The sequence below is a fragment of the Carassius auratus genome, chromosome 8 (assembly GCF_003368295.1).
Source record: "Carassius auratus strain Wakin chromosome 8, ASM336829v1, whole genome shotgun sequence".
In the NCBI taxonomy this organism is placed as follows: Eukaryota; Metazoa; Chordata; class Actinopteri; order Cypriniformes; family Cyprinidae; genus Carassius; species Carassius auratus.
This window is the reverse complement of record NC_039250.1, coordinates 7736923-7764312: the sequence shown is the minus strand read 5'-3', so window position 1 is coordinate 7764312 and position 27390 is coordinate 7736923. Positions and strand designations below refer to the sequence as shown.

At 37.1% G+C, this 27390-nt stretch overlaps 1 protein-coding gene across 6 annotated transcripts in view; it reads right to left on the bottom strand.

The window, feature by feature from the left end:
• LOC113107158 (tight junction protein ZO-2-like) overlaps positions 1–27390 on the bottom strand; it is a 296039-nt gene that overhangs the window by 44090 nt on the left and 224559 nt on the right. The window contains exon 1 of one of the 6 annotated variants that reach the window (XM_026269459.1): positions 22749–22910. The exons of 1 other annotated variant lie outside the window; for it this stretch is intronic. In XM_026269459.1, coding sequence (XP_026125244.1) covers positions 22749–22895 — 147 coding nt within the window. In that variant the 5' untranslated portion in view covers positions 22896–22910. Of the gene's footprint in view, positions 1–2060; positions 2632–7081; positions 7121–12554; positions 12615–15759; positions 16044–22748; positions 22911–27390 lie in introns of those variants that run through there. 4 more of the 6 variants (XM_026269462.1, XM_026269464.1, XM_026269465.1 and 1 more) reach the window with 4 other exon arrangements.

The window sequence follows — 27390 nt, the reverse complement described above, 5'->3', positions numbered from 1 at the left end:
TTGTTAAACAAGCATCTCTGGGGAGTGAGGCTGAAAAAATGTTCTACAAAAATCTAAATTTAATACTTTAATACTGTAAGAATGCGGTTATATTCTTTAAATAAAAGTAAGCAAAAACCTTTTTTTCACATTTTTTCAATTTTTTTTCAAACCAATTCATTTCAAAATAACACAATGTTGAGGCCATTCAAATCAATTTAATGTGGTATAAAAAAAAAAGTAAAAAAAAAAAAAAAAAAAAAAAAAAAAAAGTAAAATCAATTGATCTATATGTGATAAAGTGTCATAGATTCTTAAATGACATCAAAGTTGCTGTGGTCAGCCATTCAAATCAATCATTTCAGCCGTTTGGCAAACTTCCCATCAATCAATCACCTTTATTTCCATCACATCCTGAAACAAGACAGCTTCTCTCCAAACCCCGCCTCCAAAGATATATCAGCCAATCTAATGTTAGCATGCCAAATGACAGGCAGAGGCTGTATATAGAGTCTGTAAAACAGACATGTGTGATTTGTGAAGACACCTATTTCAGTGATACTGTCAGAAAGAAGGACGTTTCATGTGTGGTTGAAAGCTTTAAATGAAGATAAATCATGATGTAATTGATTGTAAATGTCCTTCACATCTCTACCATGCACTTTAAAAGATAAATTTTCAACACCACACACACAGTCCTCTCTGCATACACCATGACATAAAGTCTAACAAGCTGTGCATCGCTCTATGAATTCAGAGCGTTTCTGCTTGAGCTGTGAGTGGACTATTAGCACATGATTAAGAGTCTCCTTGAAATTCATTGTCACTTTCCATATGGTTCCTTCTGTAATAAAACGTTTCCCCCTTTCTGCATGTGTTTCCTTAAATAAAAGACACTTCCTATTTTAGACCATAACAAATGAACTCTACAATTAATGCTTAAAACAGTTATGGAACATTGTGATTAATCTAGCAGCATTCATTTATAGCAAAATCCAGCTAGCTTAAAAATCATACAGTCGTTCAAAAGTTTGAGATTAGTAGGATTTTTGTTTTTAAAGAAATCATTTTATTCAGCACAGAATGCATTCAACTGATAAAAAAATGACAGTAAATACATTACAAAATGTTACAAAAGATAGCAAATCTATATCAAATAAATGCTTTCATCTGAACTTTCTATAATAAAAAACACATAACAGCTTTAACTTATCGATTTCAGGATCGATAATGATAATAATAATGTTTCTTGAGCAGCAAATCATCATATTAGAATGATTTCTGAAGGATCATGTGACAATGAAGCCTGGAGTAATGATTCAGCTTTGCATCAAAGGAATAAATTACATTTTAATTTAGTTAAATTAAGTTAATTTTTAATGCTGTAATATTTCTCAATTTCACTGCATTTCTGATCAAATAAAGGCAGCCTTGGTGAATGTAAGATATTGAAACAAAAAAAAAAAGCCAAGCCACAAACTTTTGAATAGCAGTGTATTTATATTTTCACATCAGACAGATATAATTACTGATGATTAGCTGTTCAAAAGAACATATTTAAATAAAATCTTTTGTGACATTATGAATGTCTTTACTGTCACTTTTGATACGTTTAATGCATCCTTGCCGAAGATATTCATTTCTTTTTTTATATAGCAGTGTATTTATATACTGCTACAAAAAAAGATGAGAATTCATAAAAAAAAATAATAATAAATAAAAAACCCTGAACCCAAACCTTGAAAAATAGTTGTGTCAGTTGACATGAAGTGAATCAGCACTGTTCTGAAAAAAACTAACGCATTAAATCTACGCCATGTTCATGTCTTATTAAAAGTAGTCTCTAACCACTCTCAAATATTAAACACAGTTCTGTTAGCCACAAATTAAAAAATCATGCAGTCAGGAAGTATGGAAAACTGTCAGCATTTTTACTTCAACGTCGTCAAAGTAAAGCTTAAAAAATTGATAGCAAAACTGTCCGAAAGCTTTGGCATGTTCTTAGAGACACTTTAGAAAGTCCAGATTATTCCCAATGACACTTCTATCAAGATCAAAGCACAGAAACACAAGCGCATTACCCAAGCCCACAAACTCTTCCCGCGTCCTAAATCAGATGACCCTGTTCTGTTCCGACTCATTGGAAACGCCGCTTCATCTTCAAAGAGAAACAAATGGTGCCGTTTCACCGAGCAGCTGCCCAACTGTTTCCCATCCTGTTATGAGGCTTTAACGGTGCTGTCTACATCTAATAGACAGTCGTAAAGAGGGTCAGCGTGCATCTCAGACAAGGATCTGGTGTTCTGTAGTGGGGAAGGAGAAACCTGGCACTTTAAATCCGTGGTGTGGGATAAATCTTTATTTGGATGTGTGGATGGCCCAGGCTCGTCTCTATGTCACATCGAATTTCTTCAAGTGGCTGGTTAAAGGGGTGTCGGACATAAAAACACGTCCAAACGGCTACAAGAGATGAGGAGAATTCCTGAAGCGCCACTCCTTCCGCTAATAATACAACAGCTACCGATGCCATCCCAGCTTCCGTGTCATTACCGAAGGGATGACACCTCACTTAGCTACGCACACTTCTGCTATGTGATGTAAACGATACCATGAACAGGTTTCTGGCATTGGATGTTGAAACGTTATACACACACACACACACACACACACATAAAGTATAGAGAAGGAGAGAGACTTAGCATCTCAGAATAGCAACTCCACTACATCCGATAATTGCCTACTATGCAGCCAGAGGAATGTTAAATGGTGGTCATTGAAAAACAAAAAGAGCATGTAAAGTGGGTAAAATGTAAATCAGCCCATGCAGGGGAAGCTTTTCCTGGTCGTTTACCAGTCGTGTCCTCATGCAGCTCATCTGAGTCCTGTCTAAAGCCTCTGAGCAGTAGTGTTACAGTGAAGACTGGAAACTGGGCCGAACGCCTATCGCGAGTGTTTGTTATCTGTGCTTGATATGCTCTCATGTGCTGTGTCCTTCAGGGGGATGGTATGAATGTGAAGGGCCAAAAGTGAAAGTTTGAGGTGTTTAATGTAGTACATTTGTGGGCACAGATGAACTTGTATCCAATAATTAGTCTGAGGGTCATTCTGAGGTCAGCATGTTCTGTTTTCTGCACATCATAAGGGTGTGTGTTTGAATCTCGGTTTAGAATAGAGCTTGTTTCGAGTCACTATTGCATTGATCTTTGTTCTACGGTATGCGATTGCCAATTTATTTACACAATATTTCAAAAACTGATAGAGCCTGGGTTATTGTAGAGACACAGTTGAAGGATGTAAGGGTACTGAAAAAAAATAAAAATAAGATGAACACCAATAATTGAACCAATAGTTTTGTATGGATCTTTTGAGTATTTCCAGTCAAGTTATTATTCAAGTAAACAGAGAAAATGTGCAAATAGGGTTATTAACAAACTGAAACTAATACCACAAAAAAAAAAGAACATTATTAATGAATATTTTTTAATTAAATTAAAATTGTTAGGTAACTAACAGAAATAACAAATTTAAGTTGAAATATTCTAATTATTAAAATAGCTAAATGAAATAAAATAATATGAAAAATACAAAAATGAATAATAAAAAAGACAAAACCACATAAAATAACTAAAAGTACAATTTTAATAAAATTTGAAATTAAGTTTAAAAGTACAAAATTAAGTTTAAAATGAAAAATTAAGCTAAATAAATAGCATAATTATTATTACTAAAATAACAATTATATATACACACACACACACACACACACACACACACACACACATATATATATATATATTAGGGGTGTAATGGTATGTGTATTCGTACCGGACCGTTTCGGGACAGGGCTTTCGGTACGGTGAACATGTGTACCGAATGACCGAATGCAATATTTTGTGTACGGAACATTGGTACATTTTCATGTTTCCAAACTAACATATTAAGTGGCGGAAGTCTCCGTGTCCAGCGCAAATCCTGCCCTGCAACTGATTCTAATAAGGCCGGTGACACACTGGCTGCGTGGTGTGAGCGTGGCGTTTCTGCTGCATGTCAGTTGCGTGACGGATGCTTCACGTTTTCTGTGTCTTTACACACCAGAATCATGCCTGGTGCGGCACTGGCGTGCTGCTGCTACTGTAGGTGACATAGAGGGAGACCGCCGACAGACCAGGATCTTGTTTAAACAGACCTTTGCTCTTAATTCCGATCGGTCCAACGCAATAACGAAATCTGAGGGATTGGTAATGCGGCACTGTAATCATAGTTATTTATATTTTTCATAATATTTTATTTTATGATATTGGTTTGAGACGGAGTATTTTATTTAGTGGAGAACTTTGCAGCAGTATTTTATTTCTTATTATTTTATATACATTTTAATCAAAAAGTATAAAAAAACAAAATTGTTAAAAAAAAGTTTATAGTAATAAACAACCTGCAGTTTAATGTTAGCATTTCTTTCCCTTACTGTACCGAAAATGAACCAAACCGTGACTTTAAAACCAAGGTACGTACCGAACCGTGATTTATGAGTACCGTTACACCTAGGGATGCACCGATCATGATTTTTCATGGCCGATACCAAACTGGCCGATTCCGATACCGATTTCCGATTTTTTTTTTAAAATCTTTAAGCAAGATCTTTAAGATTAACTGTAACCATGTGAAATTAAAGGCAATAACTGCATAGTTCTACAGTCCAAACAACACATTCAACACACTTTCAATAAGATGTTTCTTGATCAGCATTAGTTTTTAAATTTGGTTTTAAATTAAAAAAAGGGTCTTTACCAGTGTCTTTATTTACAGACTAAATAAAAGTATGCTATACAAATAGATTATTCCAAAATTTTAAAATCAAATGATGTTGGTGCGAATAAAACAATGATGCAAAGAGTTTTCATTCATCCAATAAAAAAAAAAAATTAGGGTAATGATTCACATCATTATATATTATATATATACATACATACATACATATATATATATATATATTTTAGTTTTTCAAAAAAGTACAAGATTAGGCTAACTGAATATATGTGATATCAAATAAGGGTTAGAACAAATGTAATCCAAAAGTAATCAGATTATGTTACCAAAAATGTGTAATCTAAGAGATTATATAACTGATTACAGTTTTTTTCATGTAATCCGTAATCAGTAACTGATTACAATTCATAAGAAATCTACACAGCTCTGTACATATATATATAAAACAAGAATAACTTACAAGAATAACACCCTTTGCATGCAACCCTTACTTTGACTTCTTGTGCTCAAGTATATAAAAGCATTCTTAAACTCAGCATGGGAGCGATGAATTTCATAGAAACAGAGACAGACAGGAGGCATGAAGCTCAAGGAGTTCTGGTATTTTTAGGGCAGGTCAGGGTTACAGCGAAGGCTGGTGCTGACACAATCACAGCGACCCTGCATTCCAAATATCCAAAACCCACAAACATCACAACCATTCTGACACTAAAGAACATACTGTAAGGAGAACTGAAGGTCACAGTGTCGTCTTCTTGAGGGTTTCCAACCTCGCCGCCTTATATAGAGCATTCCTGCTGTGCAATCTGACGCTACTCACTAAAATTTTCAAAAGAAAATGTCTGGACAAGTGCGGAGCGCGGCGCCGGTTATTCTGCCACAGTGATTTTACATCCCTGGAATGAGGCGGTGTCTAATGCAGAATAGCGGCATATTTCTCATGGTCTCGCCGCGGGATTGGAGGGTCATGTAAACTGATGCTCACATGATCTTATTATGAAGGGTTTTACACTGAATTTGTGGAGCCTTTAGTAAAATAACTCACAGCACTGAGAAAGAGGTCCAACTTGCACTGTGAACAATGAGAGTAAAACAATAGTTGTCTAACTATGACGTGCAGATAAGAGCAAAGAGGATGTGCAAAGCTTGCTCATCCCGTAAACAGAGGTCATTAGAAAGCCACCTTTGACGCATACCCAAACATCTATTCAACGAGACAAACTCCCAAGCATGTGCACAGCACAGACTATTTTTACCCACTTCCCATTTGACCCAACCCTGCATTCCACAAACATGTATGTGTCAGACTCTTCTTAGTCAATAAGCAAATGCCTAAACTACAGAAATCTTCAGATGTTTTCATGTGAATCCTGTTTGGCTACAGCTAAATTTCACAAAAAAGCACAGTCATTAAAGTAAACAGACTGTATCATGGCCTGTTATAATTACATATAAGTGAGTCAGAATACCATGTGACACATTTTTAATGGCAAAGTGTTACTAAAACAATCCACCGGAATTAGATCATGATACTTCCAGAGTTTTCTGAACATTCCAATGAGCCAACACATTTGCTAATCCCAGAGAAAAAGCTCTAGCTCAAATGAATGGCAAAAAATAAATAAATAAAAAAAAGAAAACACATTTAACAGAAATGGTTTGTCAAAAAAAATTGCTGTTTATGGTTCTCAGTGATCAAGTTAATCAATCAGCTGAAGGTAAAAAAACTAAAAAATCATCAAAAACCATAAAATAAGCCCACAAATCTAGTGTTATCAAAGATAAATGCCATTCTAAATAAATAATGGCCTCTGTAATTTATTACCAATATTTGAAACTTTCATTTTTTTATATATCTAATATAATTGTTAAAGGGGTAAAGAACAAAAGATACACCTTTTTCTAAAGGATAGAATAAAAGACAGACACAGAATGACAGAACGATAGAGAGAACGATACAGAGCGACAGAACTATAGAACAACAGACAGACAGATACAGTAGATACGACAGATAGATGGATAGGTGGATAGACAGACAGACAGATAGATAGATAAAATTATTCCTAATCAAAGACTGGTAATGTTTAGCATATGCAGTAGTTTAACTCAAGTTCATATTTCGCTTCATGTGATTCAGTAATTTCAGTAATTAATGTCCCACATCAGCCATGAATGCCTGCACAATATACAGCTCAGGCTGAGCTTCTTACAGGTCAAAAGCCCAGCTATGAAAAAGCATTCAGACAGCTCAGACCAAGCCTGCGCTCCATCAACTGGTGTACTGTATGCTTTTCCTTCAGGTATCAGGTGCACACCTCCAGCTATTACCAGTTACCTGATGCAGAAACCTAACAGCCATCCTGCGCAGCGCGTCTCAAGTCGAGTCCAGATCCTCTACTATCCACATTCCTTTGCTCTGCCGAGTCAACACATTAAACCAAAACAAACATATGATGAAAGATAAGAAGGTAGCAGATTACACCTGTATACTTCCCACAATGCTTTGCATAACAAAAAAAGGATCTGCCGTGAGGGATATATAAGGGCACGGGACTCTGCCCACACTGCTGGTTTCAGCCAATCAGGTCAATGCTTTCTGATGACGAGCTGAAATGTAATATGATGAACACATGAGACTCTCTTACTCGCAGCAGTCAGACGACACGAACCTGCTGCTTACGAAACCAACACTCCCTCCATCAGTTTTCCATGAAGGATACCAAGATGTTTCTAAATGATTGAGTAGAGCTCCGCTGGGAATTCGAGAGCAGTCACTAAATAAAAAGAAACCTCAAAACCCAAGCATGTCGAATGCCAACAGCGGTTGGAGGAGGGAACGTTCGTGTCATTTTTAAGGACAATGGATTCTTATTGACATTTCAAACCTTGTGGTCTTCTTCTGGTAAAACAAGAGGTTGTTTTCTCCCAGCTAATGTGCTGACGACTCACAATGATTTCTGAGAAAGAGCGGTATTTGAGCTTAGACTGTAGGAATATATGAGCACCAAAGCAATTTCACGTTCAGATAATGTAAGTTCAGGGACAACAGCGATGTCGCAAAGAACCAGTACTTCAATACTACAATAAAAATACAGTTTCAAAATAATACAATATATAGTAATAGATTAAAATCAAATGAAAAATACATATTAGTTAAAAATGTAATATTAACATTTTAAATTAAATAAAAAATAATAATAATAAAGTACAATAATAAAAAAATTATAAAATAAAATGTATTTTAACTAAGAAATCATGGTAAATATGTCCAAAGTGCAATAATGTTAAAAGAATGAAAAGCCTTTGGGCCTGATTTATTTTAATTTGGTGCAAACTTTAAAGAGGACATGTGAGACCCTGGACCACAAAACCTGTCATAAAGGTCCTTTTTTATGGAGATTTCATTATTTGAAAGCTGAATAAATAAATTGTAAGGATATAACAATATTTGGCTGACATACAGCTATTTGAAAATCTGGACTCTGAAGGTCAAAAGGATTTTTGGAATAGAACAAAGAATTATAATTTTGACCCATACAGTGTATTATTGATTACTGCTACAAATAAACCTGTGCTACTTATAACTGGTTTTGTGGTCCAGGGTCACATATGATAATCAATATAATAAATATATATATATTAATAATTGATAAAGTAATTAATTACATTAATTCATAGTTATAGTGAGTGTAAGATTTATAAGAGTGTTCAAAAGCATATATTATTTTCAGCTGTGACATCAAAATTAGCATTGAGAGATGTAAACTTTCAACATTATCAGTAGTGAATCAAACAAAATGTTGAGGGGAAAAACAGAATCAAGCTCTACTAATAAATACTGTAGCAAATAAATATATGAAACACGGTAATGTACAATAGTTTTTTTATGAAACTTCAAGATTTTTTAAAAGTGACGTGACATACAGCCAAGTATGGTGACCCATACTCAGAATTTGTGCTCTTCATTTAACCCATCCGAAGTGCACACACACACAGCAGTGAACACACACACTGTGAACACACACCCGGAGCAGTGGGCAGCCATTTATGCTGCGGCGCCCGGGGAGCAGTTGGGGGTTTGATGCCTTGCTCAAGGGCACCTAAGTCGTGGTATTGAAGGTGGAGAGAGCACTGTACAGGACATGCACTCCCCCCACCTACAATTTCTGCCGGCCCGAGGCTCAAACTCACAACCCTTCGATTGCGAGTCCGACTCTCTTAACATTAGGCCACGACTTCCCAAGTCATGGGGAAGTCCAAAAAGCAATGACAACAACATAGCACTATTGTTCCTGTTGCATTAAATGACAAAATGCAGCCAATGTTTGAAGTAACACCCTATGCACACACCGTCTAAGAGCACCAGTAACAGGATCAACTCAAGGTTTCTACCCACACAAGTGGAAATTTAGATCTTGGATCATTTGATATTAGTACCATCACATACTGTATAAACAGACTTAACAGATCTCCGGTCCTCAAACTCCCCTTCTTCCTCTGAGGGTCTCTCCAGCATGAGAGCTTCATTGTTTCGGAGAGTGTTTATGGAGGAACAATGTTCTGCTTTCACTGTCGCTGCGCTAGTGTAAACAACTCTTTTATTCATCCACCATCCCATGTTCTCCACTGGCCCACTCCTGTCCTCCAATCTTCTGCTGTCTCTCTGAGGTCACATCTCTGACACAAACGAATTCCTCAATAATTGGATTTGTGCAGATGCTTGTAATTCCCAAAGCATTAGTGTTTTTTCACAGATAAATACAAAGGTTGTTGTAGGTTTAAATGAGGTTTTAAAATAATTTAATGTTCTATAATAAGTTCAATATATAATTGTATTTGCTTTATAAATATATATATATATATATGTATATGGATTAAACATGATGATTTAAATTCAATTAATTTCACAATTTTTTTTCATTTTCTTTAAACTTTAGTTCATTTTTTCAGTGGATCGTTTACTTCACTGTAAATTTTATAAACAAAAATAACAATGCATAACCATAAAAAAGAAAACAATTTAGTTACTTGAAAATTGTAGTTTGAGCTGAAATAATAACCCCCCCCCACCAAAAAAAAAAAAAATTGACTAAATTTAAATGAACTTGGTACTAAAATACCTCAAACTTAAATAAAAATTAAAAACTGCACAGACACGTTAAAAAGGAAAAAGAAAAAAAAAAGACAAAAATGACAACCAAATTACTAAAGATTTAACTAAAATTAAGATTCAAATTTTAATTCTAAGATTCTAAAATTAATTTCTATTTGAAAAAAAACTGAGTTATGAATACAATTTTGATTAAAAATTATAAAGTTTTTATTTATTTTTTTATTATTTTATTTATTTTTTATAAAACTTAACAAATAAATGAATCATTCACAATAAGATCTAGTACATCTATTCAGAAAATGTCAGGGTGACTTTAAGCCAGTACCATCGCTTACAAATGAATATAATAAGTTGTCAAACTCAAATGAAATGAATTATTGTCCTTTATGATTGTTTTTACAAAAACAATTATGTGCCATTGTCTCGGTTACGTAATCTCACCTAGCTTTCACTAATGAACCATAGTCTCAAGGGAAATCAAAACAGGCCTTCTAAACAACAAATCTGCCCTCCAGCTAAAAGAAGCATTTTTTTATGACCAAGTAATTGCAGAAACCTGAAATCAAACTGAGGCACATCTGCCTTAAATTGACAACCAAGGTAAATTCAATTAAACCATAAATTAAAGCAACCCCCCCAAACTGATGAAACCATTAATGGGAAGGGGAAAAAAACTTTCCATCACAAGGTTATGAAACTTAAATTAGAGGCAGGATAACCTGGAATTACAAAACGTTCAATGCATCCACAACAGATGACTGATGTCAAACATGATAGAGAAGGAAAGAGATTCACTTCTCTGTCATCACCGGGCGATTAGGACAACGTCTGGAGAGCCTTATAGGGATCTAATGAGTTTGCTCTGTGAACAGGGTCTGCAAACTTTAGTGGTAGAGTTAAAAAAGGAAAGCAATGCAGCAGAGGAAGCAAGCTGTAAACTGTCCTCATCATGGCCATTCCTAGATAAGCCCAATCTAATTCCTTGCGGCCAGGGAGGAAATAACAACTTCTGGAAAATCATAAGACTCTGTATAAGAAGTCAGTCTAAATGAAAACAAGCTGACCTTTTTTTCTTTTAAACTAAATTTTGATGAGAAGACAGGAAACCGCAGTACATGAGAACTGATCTTGACATCACTCTGTGTGTCCAACTGAGATCAAACGATCACACAGCTTGCATGAACCAAACTACTGATACATGTGCATGTATACAGGATGTACACCCTGGTGAGAGGAGCAAAGGCCTAAAATATCCAGCGCAGAGGCTCAAACTGTTCCATGTAATTTAGAAGCATTATCCAGCCACAAACTACAAAGAAAAACATGACTATTTCAGGCTAATGTTTCAAAATTGCCTCAGCTCTTAAGATCCGTTCACATGCACCAAGAACGTCTGCAGACTCCACACCAATGCATAATAACATTCTGTTTATAATAAATTTTGATTGGTTGCCCATGTTATCATCACTCATCAGCTGGGAAAAAAAAAACATTTTGAAAGTGATTCCAACAATATTGCTTCTCTGTGTCATTAATGTTATAGTTTTGGTATGATCTTTGCTATTCTTATAAATTTAGAAAGTTTTTTTTTTTAGTTATATTGTTATCGTTATTTCATCCTTGGTGTGAACAACCTTTGGTAGGACTAGGGCCAATAGATGATGCCATAATCCATGGCCGATAGACATCACGATGTTGCGCCGGCCTTTCACTGGACGCGACAAAGGGAATGTTGAAAATCATTCGAATTTTGTGTCAGCACGTCATAAACAGAACCCAGTAGCAGTACTGTCAGGGATTTTGTGTGTCACGCCATGCAGCATCCAGTGTAGACAGCATCATTGATTATACTGAGCTCTATATATAGTGAATCTCTATTATAGATCAGTGGTTCTATAGTATTTTGTTGCGCCGCAACGCTTGCATCTGGTGTAGACACGGTGTTAGGAATCGTTAGTTGTTTTCCCTTATAAAGATTCATGCTTTGGGCACACCGAAGAATAAATGTGTGCATATCTAAAAAAAAAGATACAAAATAGCTCAAATTAAATACTTATTATTTTACCATTCTTCTTTCTGTTTCTTTATTGCCTTAAATCATTTAAAACTCTTTAATTATTGAATTCAATTTAATAAACAGACCATTACAACCACCCCTCCCTTCCCAAAAAAAAAAAAAAAACATTACTAAAACACATTCGCTCCACCCCCAATGAGAGAGATATATATATATATATATATATATATATATATATATATATATATATATATATATATATATATAATACTTTTTTTTTTTTTTTTTTTTACAGAAATTACAGTTTATCTTCATACAGAAGCAAATTACAGCTCTTGCCCTTCAAGAAAAAAATTGAGACAATCACTGTTTGCCACACACTCCATTCAGACTTTAAAGTGATGTGGCAATTTAGTTGACAAAATAGATTATTAACACACACTAAAGGTTTAATTAGTTTAATCCTTTGAAGAGAATGTGAGTGACAGGTGGAACCATTGTTTCGTTTGAACCACTAGCGCAGCCTGTGCAGGAGGAATTTAAACCGAGTGCCCTTGTGCCTGGCAAAAAGCGTTTGCAATAAACCAGCTCGCACTGGTCTACAGTATGTGCAGACGTGACACAGCCTCAAAACATCAGGATGTCTTACAAAACACAGCACCAAAACAACAAGACTACCTTCAGTGTTGTCTTTGTCCTCATGCAGGATGTACAGAGGAAATTATGTCCAAATATGAATCCACAAACAGAGAATCCTAATTAAAAGGTGTGATTGAAGCGGAAAAACCAAAGCCAAGCAGCCTCGCGGGAGATTAAAGGCAACTAGCCAGAATTAAAAGCCTTCTAGTGGATTAGGCCGGATTGGAGGATGTTGCTCCACGTGTTTGGTCAGGGGGAGCAAGCGGCCCCTAGATGAGCCCGATTAGACACAACAGTACAATGCTAAAACAACATGGTAACAGTAATAATCAGCACTCGATAATGTGAGATTTTCACTTGCATTTGAAACTAAAATGTTCAAACCTTCAAAACCCTATGACTTAATAAAATAAATATGAGTGTTGCATGTTTTAAAGTAACAATGTGGTAATCAGTCAATAAATTATATATATTTGCTGTTGAAAAATATGCCAATTATTGATCAATTATGACCATGTTAAGTGTTTATATTGTACGATGTTAATGTAATAGTACTATGTACTAAGTTAATAGATAAGTAAAGCATTGACATTTTAAAATAAGAGTCCTAGTGTATTTCAGGCCTGCTATAATTAAATGTCCCGCATTATGCAAAAAGTTATTTTATTCCTGTTATTATTGGTATTTTGGTTATGCAATACACTGGATCTGGCATCAGTGTAAACTCTTTCGGCTATTTAATATAAAGATTTTAATAGCATTGGAACAATAATATGTTTATACACAGACAAAGTATACAAAGAGTACATAGTATAAACTAGGCCTAAAAACTATTACATAATTATTAAATACAGTTTGAAGCTGGAATATTTAAAATCTAGCATACATTTTGCTTTTAAATATCTCTTTGTATCGATTTATTAAGGAACAATATAATTTGATAGTTTTTTTCTGTTTACAATTTTTTTTATTTTGCTCCTTGGGGAAAAAGTAAGCATCAAGCTGAGATCGTATCTAAACATTCACCCGACAGTAAATATTCAGTCATCAGTTTTTCTCACTTTTTCTTTTCCAGAAATAGCACTGTTCATGGTTACCACAGCTGTTTAGTTAAAAAATAATAATCAAAAACACTATAAAAAAAAATAAAAAATAAAAAAAAAGAGAGAAAAGTGGTTAAAATGACTCATGCACTGTATTGGGAGTATTCAGAAGTCATTTGATAAACATGCAGCAATGATTTCCCTATGCAGCAACTCTCAAATCTCATCTGAAAAGTCACGTTTAGCTACAACACATGAAATAATCAATCATTTAGAATCAATGACACCAAACTAGGTGTCAATATGTTGTCACGTCTCTTTTTAATCTGAACATGGATGCAAATGAGGTGGATGTGTTTGTCATAACTGAATGAGTCACCTCGGTTTAAATATGCAGAATGACAAATGAGATTATTATTGAATGGTCTGCTCCTTACACAAAGCTCTAAAGAAATTGATGACTTCGAATACAGCACAATAGTCACAAACACTATTTTATGATTTTTGTGGGGATGTATAATTGCATTTGTGCATATCCTACACACAAACGAGTCCTCAAACTTTCATTAAGTTAACTTGAATGCACTGAATATTGCTCACAAAAGAAGTAAAGACTTTAAATCAGTTTTGTGAGTGTGAGTATAAGAAGATTGGCTCTTGAGAAGCTATAAGTCTGGGTGTGATTATAACAACTCTTCTCATCCTTACATCAGAATCAGGCCTCTTCTCTCTTGAATAATGAGGTCTGATAATCTGCAGCCCAAGCTGCTCTCCCGCTGGGCCAAACCAGACAGAAAATACCAAGCCAAATGAGGAGGCCACTGGGGTGAACACAATACCTCCACATTGAGACGACAACATCAGCTGTCCATTCGGATGAGGCAACAAGAGGCAACATAGGTTCCGTTGTAAAATGTAGTGAGCTGCCTACCTAGACTGCATTTTTGGGGAACATCAACTCGGCTGGTTCAGTACCTGCCTAGAATGCCCCAACATACATTTGATGTATGCATCTCACTAAAGGTAATGAGATACAGCCATAGTTTGACTCAAACAGAGTCAATGTGACTTGGTCCCAGCACTCAAAGAGAGCTCCAGGACTAGTTTCTGCATCACTGACAGTTTAAATAAGTTATTTTCTGATGCAACAGTAGCTGAGCTGATATGATATCATAAATAGTAGAGCTGATGCAAAGATTGAGTTATATGAAAGTTAACTGAATATATTTATACCTTATAAATATATGTTCTTAATTTTGCAAATGCAAAAAAGTATATATTGAACTATATACGGAATAAGCACTCAACAAGTGTCTATCATACTTGCAAAATTCTTCAATACGGTTTAAAAAGCATCCTAGGATGACGAGCAAAGAAATTGAGATAATTATTCCACTGGATTGATCTAACATTTTGTGGTCACTATATAATTCCTTTTCTTCCTTGTGAGATATTTCATAATTTAACTTCACTGTTATGTAAATGTAGATAATAATGCAAATACTGTTGGTGTGTCCAAACTTTTGATTCACACCGTCCAAAATCTAATATTAAAAATGCATGTACTAGTACTTTAAAACTTTCTTTTACTATAAATTAATTTAGATTTTATAGTATATGGTCCGTACCAAGGTGTGCTGTTTGAAACAGAATAGAAATGAACCAATATAAGCCTATTCAAAAGCTGGAAGTAAGTGAAATTATTTAGACACAACACCTGTGCCTGGAGTGTTTCTGGTTTATACCAAAATCTGAAGTCTTCACCGGAATACAAGAAACCAAACGACAAAACGTCAAACTTCAGTCCTGACTTTTTAGGCCAACCATGTCAGCAACTCCCAAAGCGAAAGCACTACAACAATCCCCGTTATGTTTATATAAAATTGTATTTAGAGGTGGGCGTCTCTAAATGACAAGGATCATTTCTGACCATTAGAAATATAACATATAATCGGCTCTAAAAGTACATTATTTGGGAGAGTGCTGATACAGTAGCGTCCGCCCTGAGGAAAACTCAACAGGTGAAGTACACAGTACAGAATTCCACTGACTGAAGCAACATTATTATCATAAAAAAATGGATATACTCTATGTCTGATCAAAATGACTTATATTCTAGTGCTTAGGATTTATTTTCCGAAATAAACATAAAACTATTCCTGAAAAACTGTACATGACATTCCCTCGGCAGCGATACTTACAACATTGTCGCTTTTATTCGGATAAGCAACTCTTCCTCCACCTTTCACGGGCATCCTGATTTCTCTGTTTAAAAACTACTTCAGCGCTGGAACAAAGGCTATTTTTCCCCCCTAATCTGTCGTTGTCGTCAGTCTCTTGGATTCAGCATGGCTTTTGAGCAAGAGATCCTTGTGAAATCGTTCCTGGTGGAGCGAACAGCGAATAAGGACGCGAAGTCAGACCCTGGGAAACATTTTTGCTGCGAGCGACTTTCAACCCAAGCCAACCTACTTCACGATTGTACCAACAACGGAAAAGGGGTGTGTGATGTGCTTGCACGCAACTTATTTATAAACCCTGCGTTGTAATTTAAAAATACGTGTTTAGTATAAACAATATGCTTGCAACGTATTAAAAAACAATAAATGTTTAGTCTGTTAGCTTAATATAATTTTTATTGCACTCGTTTGTTAATTAATCATCCTCCCCCGCTTGTCGAATGGTTGCGCCCAGCGGGCAAACATTGATTTAACTGTTCCCTGAGAGAGTTGCATGATAACACACTGAACCATGTTTACTGTCAAGTGTAGCTAACAACTTTAGATATACCACGAAAGAGAAGCTATGTTTATGTCATGTTTAATATAAAAATGGTTTATTACAAAAAAAAAAAAGTTTAAATGCGGATTTAAAAGTTAAGGTCCTGATACAGTAGATATGTATTTTAAACAGTCAGATATTGATGATAGTCATTAAAATCCTAATAAAAATGATAAATCGTCAGGTGCACACAAACCACAAGACAAATTGCCGGGGGAAAATGTTTTTTCTTTGAAAGATTATAAATCAAAATCAATGTTCCATAACTTAATTCTATATATAAGCAGTGTTAATCTTTCAGAAATCTTGCAAGTAGTGTACACGAGTATGCATACTTTATGTCAGTATATGTGTTATTTTGGAATGAGCTTATGCGATGCTCTGCCAACTACATATAAGAAGTTGTAAGCACCCTTCTTTTTTGACTCTCTTATAGTTAACATTAACCTGTGCTCTATAAAGCAAAACAGAAAAACACCCAATATTTCCAAAACTAAATTAAGGAACATTATAAATGTGCATGGTCTATCTTAAGTCCTCGCTGAAACGCGAGGGACCAAATGACAAAGTGTCAAAACTCCAGTCTTGATTTTCAGAGCAAACATGTCAACCCTCTCAAAGAAAAAGCACTACAACAATTCCCTTAAGCCTTTTCATGAGATATTTTCATGATGATCTAAATTTATCTGCTCAGATCTAAATTTAAAACATCTAAATTACAAAAGGACACCCTGGAACATTCAGAAGCTTCTGGTATGACTAATATCTGAGTGTAAATAAACTGCAATAATTAAAAGTGCTTAAAGCAACAGAACATAAAACAATAGAAACATAATACATTTTATGTGCAGTATATGAGCAACTCCCTGTCTGAGACACAATTATGACCTCAGTGGTCCCACTCAGAGCTGTGTACTATGAACAGAAACACCCAGTGAGCTTGTTTACTCATACATGAACTCTGTCACAGAAGTCTTTTGTCATCTCCCAGCATTCTCTGTTACGGATGATGTCACCACAAGAGATGTTACTCCAGCATGGCTGGACACATTACGGATCAGAGCAGCGTCTAAGTATCTCTGTGAGTGATTTCATGATGTTTAGTGAATTATATCATGTTTAACATGCATTAGCATGAATCTTTAATGTCAAAATGTGTGATCAAACATGTGCCTTTTCTTATCTGTAGTATTTGTTGTGGGTGTGTGCACATGTGGAGTGTGTTGTTGTGTTAAGTGATATTCTGTATACTGACCTTGCTGTAATCATGACAGCAAGATGCTGAACCAGTCTGATTCAGTGACTGGCCTCTTAATCACAAGAAGATAAAAAAAATATGTCTCTATGAGTATTGGCTGCTGGGGTTGTGTGCAATCCAGAACTGAATCGAGAAGGCCTTTTTGATTCAGTTTCAAATGCTGAATTTAAACAAATAGAAAACAGAAATGTAGTTTAAATATGAATTTAAAGTTAATAATAGTTTTTTTAAGAGCTGTTCAATTGAATGTTCTTTTATGTTTGTCTGAAATGAATTTCCTTGACTGCTGATTCCATTTTGCCCACATGGGCAATCTGATAATAAAATTCTCTATATAACACCCACTTTTAATGTTAATGGATTAAAAAAAAAATAGAGAAAAAAGTCCTATATTTTTTTAGCTGAAATCCTGGAAGGAGTAATATATGTTGTAAACTGCAATGTTTTCATTAATATATTTCATTATGAATAACTGATAAACATGATATCACACACCCAACATGTGAAGTATGATATTAATAAACAAAGATGGTAGTAATTAAATGGTAAAAATGTGGTAAAAAAATAGTATGCTCTTTTTTACCTCAAAGTCATAATATGATTATATATATTTAAAAATGTGCTGGACATTTTATTTAATTTTTTTTGGCACTTTACCAATAAGGGATTTTTGCAGAGATGTCATAAAAAAATAAAAATAAAAAATAAACATTTTGCATTCCTCAAATATTTTTTTCTTAGTGTAAATACACTTTATTGATCTTAAGAACCTTTTTCTACTATAAACAAACTTTTTGTGTAATGAACAGTTTCCTAGGATGTTAAAAAGCCTACGTCGAAGCAATATGGTAACATTTGAACATGTTTTGTTCATATTTTCAAAAAATCTGGCACTACTGAACTTAGTTTAGAGGAATACGTCTAATAAAAATGCATTCTACATATCAGAGAAAAATTCTAAATTTAATACAGTTTCAACCTATGAATTAAAAAGAATTAAAATCCTGATGGCTATTCTGTTGGCAAAACATCTCTAAACCAGACTGCCATGAATTTATAATTAATAAAACCCTTAGATGTGTGGAATAGAAGCAAGAATGCAAACGTGTACAGGGACCTTTTGTGCAGCACAGGTGCATCAAGTGTGAACTCAGCAGAGGACAAAAGCCTGTTTCTGTGGCCTGGATTGGGTCTGTCACTGAAATGAAAGGGTACGAGAGCATCTCTATCCCTCGGCACATCCACGTTAGGTGTGATGAAAGGTGAGAAAAAAAACAAGAATTCAATAAAATCTGGCATATGGACCTAATTAGCACCTACAGAAAAAGCATGTCAGAAGAGCAGCATAAAATGAGGTAAAAACACTCTGGAGTGAAGATGCAGCTCAGAATGGAGACTAAAGCAAATTGTGATCCAGTGGCCTAGCGGGCATGTTTTGATTCAGCTGTCTTGCACATACTAATTAGAAAAGATTAACAGGCAGTTGAGTTCACGCAGTGGAGATGAAGTACAGTGTGGTGGCTTTGCAGTTATCTCCAGTTTCCTAAAGCCCTTATTTAATTTTAATCAGAAAATAGGCATGCTTCTCACCACAATAAACATGGAAACATTTTTAAAAAGTAATGACGGTTCATCAGAGGAGGCAAAAAAAAATAAATAATTCTAAATTATCTGTTTAGTATTTCAATCAGTTTACTTAGGGGCCGTTTACATGTAATACAGAGTTTTTGGCTTAGGATATGTGTAAACATGAATCGTTTTGAAAACACTGTTGTGTATATGTGAAACGTTTTAAAAACGCAAGGGAAAAACTTTTCCGTTTTTGACTACATCGTTGTCGTGTAAACGTAGCCTTAGTAGTGTACATAACCTAGATGGACATTATGCAAACACATAATTTTAACCCTGTAAAGCCTACTGTGTCATATTTTATATGACAATCTACTACATGCCTTCTGTCATCTGACCGAAAGCTTAGTCTTTTTCAGCAGGTAAAATGTCAATTTAGTAACTGAAATTAAAATAATTATAAAAATGCCCCCCCCCCCCCCCCTCAGGTCAGGTTCATGTGTTTTTTGCTGTGTAAGAATAACTTTTATATTTTTAGTTATATTTCAAGATGAACACACTAATACTGAAGCAATATTTTCTTAATTATCCATACTGCATTAAAAAATAAAAAATAAAGTTTTTTAAAGTGTGATTAAAATAAGACTTTTGAAGAATTATGATTTGAAATGTTATTGGGAATTAGCGTTAACTGGCATTTATATGCATTTTATTTAATTGAGTTTGATCCTACTTTATGGCCATATAAATATCAGCAACTGCACTAAATTGTATTTTTTATTTTTTTGTTCAGTTTGGGCCATTTAATAAAACTGACACAACACATATGCAAACTTTTTAAAGAAATATGTCTAAAGGTTCAACAAACCATTCTTAAAAAAAAGCACAAATGTTGACTATTATGTAAAAAGTCAGGCTTTACAGAGGAGGCTGATTGCATAAAGGCTCCTTTGATTGTAAACGGACCAATCAGAATGCACATACAGCAACACTGCTCCTTAAGAAATGCATTATAAATAAAAGCCCACCCTCTGGATATCACACATGATTATAGGTCAAAGGTCAGTAATAATGTTTTACCCTGCACAGCTCTGGATTGAAGTTCAAGATTGCTATTGCTGCTGAAATATGTATTGGCATGAAGTATGAAGGGTGTGCCCTCTAGATTACAGTGCCTGCAGCTACGCTTGAATGAATAATACATCTCAAAAGTGTGAGGCCAGCTCGACTGGGACAGAAATAACCAAGATGAATGAATGAATGAATAAATAAATAAGTCCACATAAGGTACATCCATTTGAGTCAATGTCCAGTTCCTGCAGGAGAACATTTGAGCTGGAACACAGAGGATCTGACATGGTCTAAACATCATCATATTAAGCATACTTTAGATTTATGTACAGCATGTGAAGCTGTCTTAACTTATGGTTTAGGTTACCATCATTATGAATAAAAGTAAAGCTGAATGGGCCTGAATCTACTCTCAGCAGGGAAGAATTATTCATGTAATACCACTTGTAAACACAAGAGGGACACTTTTCACATGAGTGACTAGATCTCATTCATATGATTAAGAAGTGATGTTTAACTTCACAAAACCAGATTGACTTACAGAACTTGATATGCACAAAGAAATCTGTCAAAATCACATTATACTGTAGGTATGGGTCACTCAAGTTGCATGCAGTACTTTTTGAGCTCCAACACCTAAAAAAAAAAAAAAAGAAAAAAAAAAATGCTTGTGCTGTATATAGAAGTTCTACAAAATATTGCAATAAATAAATAAATATATATTTAAATAAATAAAAAATATAAATAAATAAATAAAAATATTTAAGTATTAATATATATAATATAATAAAAGAAAACTAATACTGTGATCTTATTTTTTTTTAATCCAACATATTCATATATGACATTATTTAAAATGTACTGAATAGTAGGAATGATGACCCATATCTCATATGACTGAAAAAAATCATTAATTATTTAACACGTTTGTTAATCTGAACACTTATCTTGTCAATAACTGCTGAAGAGCAGTGAGTTTTGTATCTGCAAAGACCCTAACGATTCAATAATAAACAAAGCTTTCTGAAGTTTGTTTAGACCCCTTATGTGCCTGCCTGTGATGACAATAATTGATTAGTTCATACACAGCAAGACTATAAGACACATCCTCCGTGGTTGGACAGAAAGCAATGGATGGATAAAGGTCACCCTGACCATCTCCTTTATGTCTCTCCCTCTGGATCAGAGTATAAATCAGAGCTCTCAAATGCCAGCTTCAGTGAAAAGTCTAAATCAGCAGACGTATTTAAAGGCCACCCCAGCTATTGTGTCCAGGCACAGATGATACAGGTCACATTTGTACTATTATGTCAGCTTCAGTGGTTCGAGTTGTTCTAACATTCATGATGCAAGACATATTTACATGCATTATGTATGAAAAGAAATGTTGTTGCAGCCTATTGATGTAACAAGAGGACAAGAGATAAAATATGAATAGGCTATCTGAATAGTAGTTGACCTAATTAATTCTTATTTTTTCCTTCATGCAGCATTGGTTTGAGCCTTAAAGTTGACATTATGAGACATTATGAAAATGGTTTCATCATCACATTATATCAATGCAACTGGAAAAAATAACATTTAAGAAAATACACTTTGATATTTAAATGAATTTAGATGTAACCAACAACCAACTTTTCTTTGGATTAATGGGATTTATGCTAATATTAAATAATGAAGACAACACAATTAACTACATTACACCTCTGTCTGGACATATAAATGAACCCACAGGGTCTGTTATTTCAAGCTACATGTTTTAAATCAATTTGCCAGATGTATTAAACCATCAAACCCTTCCTGGCTCTGCTTTGAATAGAGATTGAGTGAAATGTCACACAAAGGACACAAAGGTAGATTGTGTTAAATGCTTATTGAAGGATTAGACTTTAAGTCAAAGACAAGATTTACATGCAGTCTGCAGGATTTCAGCTGTTTGTATGATTATGATAATGTCAAAATGACCTATATATGTTGTCCTATTATGGAAAAATTTTAATTTGAAAGCGATATTGACTAAATACACAGAGAAGACTTTCACTGAAATGATGTTGTTTTAAAAACAATGTTTCTGCACGTTCTCTGGTGCTGTGACCCTCAGTGTGGACCCCGTGGCCCTGTTGTTCATCATGTAAGATCTGTGACACAACAACTGGAAATGCTCTTGGGTGAAAAGCAATTGTGCTGAAATAATAGCATGATAAATACGTCTAAGCTGCAAGAATGTAAAAAGAATAAAAAAGCTTCTGGGTCAGAGTTATTTCAATCCAGAGTTTACAGACCCAGAGTGAAGGCGGATGGTTATATAAAAACTAAATTATAGCTATTTTCAGTGCAAGAAACATTGACTAACATTACAGGTATAGCCTAGGGAACCATAATGCTATGAAAGGGTGGAATATGTCCACTATAAAGTTTTTAATGAAAATGAAAAAATATCAGGTGACATGATTAGGTGAATTCCAAGAAGCATATTTAAAAAGAAACAAAATGAATGGAAACATGAAATACCTGCCACAACGGTGTTAAACTGCGTACAGATGCACGCCGTAACTCTGCGAGGTACATATATTGTGGTTCGCTGGTCCAGTAATGGTTCTCCCTGGAGTAGCTGGAGAGGAACAACTCTGAGGCGTACTGGTCCCTATAATAGAACATGCAGATTAGCACACATGCTAGCTAAAACCTAACCTGGATGACTGCAGCTATCAATTCAGTTTACTTCCATTCATTTAGGTCATTGAGTGATTGCAGATTGTTAAAGCAATTATGGCCGCCATGACAAGAAAAAGGGTTGTTTAAACAATAGTGTTTATAGTAATAAAATAGTCGAGAAACAATCACAGCTGCTGCAATCCAAACGCATCAAACTCATCGTGATGTATTTTGTTCTGTATAGATAGATGACAGACAGACAGACAGACAGAGACAGAGACAGAGACAGAGACAGAGACAGAGACAGACAGACAGAGACAGAGACAGAGACAGAGACAGAGACAGAGACAGACAGACAGACAGACAGACAGACAGACAGAGAGAGACAGAGACAGAGACAGAGACAGAGACAGACAGACAGAGACAGAGACAGAGACAGACAGACAGAGACAGAGACAGACAGACACAGACAGACACAGACAGAGACAGACAGAGACAGAGACAGAGACAGAGACAGAGACAGACAGACAGAAAGACAGAAAGACAGAAAGACAGACAGACAGACAGACAGAGACAGAGACAGAGACAGAGACAGACAGACAGACAGACAGAGACAGAGACAGAGACAGAGACAGACAGACAGAGACAGAGACAGAGACAGACGGACGGACGGACAGGCAGACAGACAGACAGACAGACAGACAGACAGACAGATAGACAGATAGATAGATAGATAGATAGATAGATAGATAGATAGATAGATAGATAGATAGATAGATAGATAGATAGATAGATAGATAGATAGATAGATAGATAGATCTCTCAGATGTTGATGGTTTCAGAAGGACAGTGTCTCTTTCCAAAGCTCATATATTTCCCCACACACAGCGTGGTGGCAGTGTGTGACGTGATGTATGTGGGCTCTGGCCTGAGGCATTGTCGTCCAGGGCCTCGTTAGTAAAACCGCAGAGTTCAGTTCATCAATCCAGAGGCAAATGAGCCGCTGCTTCCACAAAGACTCATTTGACACTGGACCACCGCAGATAACCCGGGTGGTCAGGCAAACATAAACACACTCACACACTCTTGTACTGAATGTTGCCACAGATGTGAACACAAAAAAAGACCTCTGACTGACACACCTGATGTTAGAAATCATAGAAAACACAGTTTGTAAAGAGAGGGACACACACGTATGGGTGTTCGATGAGGGCCATAGGCCTCGTCTACCAGCAGTCAGACTCCTGGCCTTGGGCAGCAGGTCTGAGATATAGAGGACCGTTGCCACAAGCTGTGCAGACGCACCGAGAGCCCGGTCTGCTGTAATAGGATGTGACAGCAAAAGTGGAGATACGGGCTGGAGCTGCCCCGCTGAGAGGGGTGTAGGGGGCTGGTTAGCAGTGCTAGCAGTCATACAATCTGTCTCTTATAATGGAAGAAACAGAATAGACAGGACAAAACAGCCCACAACACAAACTGTCATCCCAGAAGAGACTGAAGGAGTGGAGAGAAAAACACACGGCTAGGGAGAATGGCCTCTTCACACCACAGATGACTCAAGCGGAGATTCATGAAAGCTTCTGGCATTTTATTTTCGGTGGCCAATACTGATGCTGATACTTAAGGAGCAAAGATAGATGATAAAATGGTTAACTTGTATCTTGGTGATAGCATTTTATATTAACTGTGAACATAAACAATGGATAAACTTACATCTTCTGTAAAGCTGCTTTGAAGCAATATCGTAAAAAAAAAAAATGCTACATAAATAAATGTGAATTGAATTGATTTAACAATTGACCAACACAAATTGTCATAATACTTTTTGTGATTATTTTGAACAGCATTGTTTTATCATTTTTAACCTAACAAACATGTATTTTGCAAACTATTGCTAGAAAAATGTGCTTGTGCTCTTTCTTTAAGATAAAAGTCACTTGGTTTGATATTTTGTAATTTAATGCTTTGCAATGTATAAGTTTTTATCTATTTTATTTTCATGGTAGCAGTGTGTGTATATAAGATTGTGTGTGTTTCTTGTGCTAAATAGACATTTCTAGTTATTAACATGGTTAAAAAGAGTTGCTGCTTAATATTTTTGAATAATTCATGATACCATTAAAAACTTTAGAATGAGACAGACAAAAAAATAATAAATATTTCATTTTATCATTTATAATGTGCTTAAATATTTCTGTTAATGTGACAAATAAAACGTGTCAACCCAGTCTTGTTTAGTTATTTAGTCTCTGCCTTAGTCATTGTTTTCCCCCTCATGGGTTTTGTTTTCCCCTTTTTTCCCGTAATAAATCCTGTGTTTTGTGCATTCCTGTCTGTGATTGAGTTCATCCCTACCCTCCACATAACAGAATGAACCAACCAGCAAGGAGCTCAGCAGACAGGATGTCCACCGAGCTTCAACAACGTCAATTGGAGTTCCGCCAGCAATGCTGGTTGTCGTCCCCCACTGTCAAGAGGAGTGTCACCCTCCCGGTGTCGTCCCAGGGGGAGTGGATTCTTAACAACTATGCCCGGCTGTGGGAGAGTTTCTCCCAGGAGGAGCCGCAGAGGTCCCCACCATCTACCCAGCTGCCAGTGATCCCAGAGGGTCGTCTCCTGGCTGTTACAACACTGGGGGATCAGGCAAATCCCTCTCCGAATCCTGAGGCGCCTCCCACACCCATCAGTCTCCCCAGGAAACGAGGGAGACGGTTCTCGTGGGAGTCTGCTTCGGAGTCCTCAGCGACGGAGTCAGCCCTGCCAGAGACCGAACCTCCTCAACCAGTCTCAGACCCAGCTGTGACCTCTGCACCGCGGCCAAGGAGAAAGAGGAGGAAGAAGGGGTCTTCCGGTCCTGTGTCTCTGTCTCCTCCTGAGTCAGCGATGCCTCCCGAGTTAGCAGCAGTGAGCGCTGATCCCGAGCCAGCAGCGGTGAGCGCTGGCGTCCCCGAGCCAGCAGCGGTGAACGTTGATCCTGTACCAGCAATTGAGAGAAATGTGTCAGCAGTCGTGAGGGCTGAGGAAGCAGCAGAAGCGTTGTTGCAGTCTGTCTCGGCTCGTAAAGAGATGCCTGTTATTATTGCTGCCAAGACTCTGTCTGATTATTTGTCACGTCTTGTTCAGATTTTAGAAGTCCCTGCCAGTCCTGTCTTGTCCCCAGACCCTGTCCCCAGAGATCCCGAGCCAGCCGCAGTGAGCGCTGATCCCGAGCCAGCCGCAGTGAGCACTGATCCCGAGCCAGTTTCTGTCTCCACTGATGTTGTCCCGTGTCCAGTAGATGTTGTCCCATGTCCTGTGATTTTTGTCCTGTCATGTTGTCCAGAGACCACTCCCCACCCCACACCGCCCAGACCAGCCCGGACCCCTCGTCGTCTGCCTTCGTCCCGTCCTCCTAAAACTCCTGCCCCACCCACCCTCCCTGTACTCCCCCCCCCCCCTCCCCCCATGAACTTTATTGTCCCGCCTCCTCCCCTTCCTTGTTTGTTTTTTTTGATTTGCCACCCTAACCCTGCTGTAGTGTATTCATGTTTGCCTTTGTTGTTGTGTGTCATGTCTTGTTGGCTTTTGTCTCTGTTTCAGTCAGTCATGTCCCGTCTTTGTTCCCTTGAGGATAAATAAAGGAAGAAAGAAAACGCATATGTGATGAGTGGGGCGGGGCAGAGGGACGTGGGAGGAGCAAGGCCTGTGGAATGATTGGGAAATCAGTGACACCTGCGACCCACCGCCGGTCTCGAATCCCACGTAGGAGATGGAAGGATATAAAACTGGAGCAACATCAGTGAAGGACGAGAGAGGACCAGGCCTGGGCTTTATTTTATGTTTGCTTTTTTTTGTGTGCATCAGTCATCCGTTAGGGGCAGATGCGCTGTTTTGTGTTTATTTTGAATTATTAAAATGATGTTTGATTGTCCACCGGTTCCCGTCTCCTTCTTCCCGACGATTATGGAGATGTTATTACAGTGGTGCCGAAGCCTGGGAGAAGGAGGGACGCGCTGCTGAAGATCCCTCGCCACTGTGGTGAATCCGCGGTGCCATCGAGCAGGCGAGGAGTGTGCCGCCATGGACGCTCGAGGCGGTGGGCTGGAGCGAGATGCCGGGGATGGGCGAGCTCGCTGCCAGCCGCCCGTGATGTGGAGGGGCAGTTGCCGTTGGTGAGGGAGCGGAGGAGTCGGCACCGTTCGCCAGGGGGCCGGAGCCTGCTGCCATCCACCGGAACTGGGAGGAGCAGGGAACGGGGACTCCTGCTGGCTGCCCAAAACCGGAGGAGCCGTCGCCGTCCACCGGGCGGCGGAGGAGTGTCGTGCCGTCCGCCGAGAGCCGTCCAGTGCCGCCACCAGGCACTGCGGAGGAGATCACCCAGCTGGTGGAGGGCCGAGCAGCAGTGCGTCTGGGAACCGGAATTTATTATTATATTTTTTTTCTCGTGTCTGTCGCTCCTCATCCTTCCATCTCCTTTTCTCTCGCCTCGTCTGTCCTACACCCAGGTTCCCGCAGGTCC